The sequence below is a fragment of the Temnothorax curvispinosus genome, unplaced genomic scaffold, assembly GCF_003070985.1.
Source record: "Temnothorax curvispinosus isolate PA1 unplaced genomic scaffold, ASM307098v1 QBEX01009903.1, whole genome shotgun sequence".
Classification (NCBI taxonomy): domain Eukaryota; kingdom Metazoa; phylum Arthropoda; class Insecta; order Hymenoptera; family Formicidae; genus Temnothorax; species Temnothorax curvispinosus.
Window position 1 is genome coordinate 1 of NW_020219683.1, and position 1,376 is coordinate 1,376.

Genomic DNA, 1,376 nt, shown 5'->3' on the forward strand with positions numbered 1-1,376 from the left:
ATGTGCACAATTGTGTTGTTACAAAAAGCAATAAAAATTTTTGTTGTAGAATCTGAAGAATTAACAATAATGTTACAAGACATAGCAGAGTGTGCGCTGTGACATCAGGTATAATAGTAATAAAATAAAATTTGAACGTACCTTTGCCCCCCGCAAGTAGCAAAACAAAAATGTATTCAATATTCACAACATACAAGATCTAACTATAATAATTATTTAAAAAGTTCCTACATATCAACTATTAATACACATTATTGAATCGTTTAGACGTTTAAAGGGGGTCTTTTGAATATCTCTCTATACACTTGCATGTACACTATGTACACTTTAGTAATTCAATTACGATTTCTACATGTTATCAGCATTATTTTTCTTAATTAAAGATTTTGAATGCTTACCCGTTCGATTTACATATTTTTGTGTTTATATACCGTGTTTATATATACAGTGTTTTTATACATTAGAATTGCTGCAAACTTACCTCTTCGTCTCTAATATCTTGCAGTGTGTACGATACGACAGTAATGCCCATATTTAACTAGATCACTGCTCGCAACTTTGAAGACTTCCTTGCTAAACTTTTTACGATCCTTGTAAATTTCCTACGGCAAAGAGTAGACCTCATTTAATAGCTTTTAATATAGGCAATTTAGGACAATTTATATGGATGCTCAACTTACCTCTACAGTCATACTGCCCATTATAGCTCGTTGATGTCCTTCTAGAGTGACGAGAGCTATGTTATGTATTTCATCTTCAGATTTTTTAAGGAACTGCTCGCACGCCGTAGATAACATCTCTTCATTTTGTCCTTGAATTTTCACCTGGAGCAAATGCATTTTGCAATACATGAGTGTCATGTTAAGATCATTAAAGCTCGTTTATAACACACTTGTAAAGTTTTCAAAATTTTATACAACAACAAATATATATTATCAATAAAGTTTCCAGAATCATTATAACTTTATAACTTATACTTTTATATGTCATTATGAGTTATTTTAGATCTAATTTGAATCATATACATACATATTTTATTACATACAATTATAATAAATATATGTAATATCTTGACACAGCATAGATAAAAGCTTCTTTCTTCTTAATTACCTGTGCTATGCCTGTTACAGATATCGGAACTCCTTGACAGGTGTATACCGTTGGACCCTCGACTTGTAAAGTCATCGTATTCAGAGAAATTCTGTAAAGATAAGATATGCATAAGCCGAGGAATTCATCATGCTATCTATGTCTACGGAAGTACTTATATGACTCTCACTTTTGTACTTGTTGCACGAAGGGCCAAACAAACACCCATCCTCCAGGTATCAAGAGAGGTTTGCTGTAGCAACATCCTGGAAGAAGTTAATGCAAAA

The 1,376-nt window shown here is 32.1% G+C and overlaps 1 protein-coding gene across 1 annotated transcript; it reads right to left on the minus strand.

Moving 5' to 3' along the window:
• Positions 1-55: 55 nt before the first annotated feature.
• Positions 56-1,349, minus strand: LOC112459539 (flotillin-1-like). Its single transcript, XM_025023709.1, has 4 exons — positions 1,280-1,349; positions 1,111-1,201; positions 681-824; positions 56-602 (listed from the first exon to the last, which is right to left on the minus strand). The coding sequence occupies exons 2-4, from the start codon at positions 1,183-1,185 to the stop codon at positions 492-494; spliced, it is 330 nt and encodes a 109-aa protein (XP_024879477.1). The 5' UTR covers positions 1,186-1,201; positions 1,280-1,349; the 3' UTR covers positions 56-491.
• Positions 1,350-1,376: the final 27 nt, after the last annotated feature.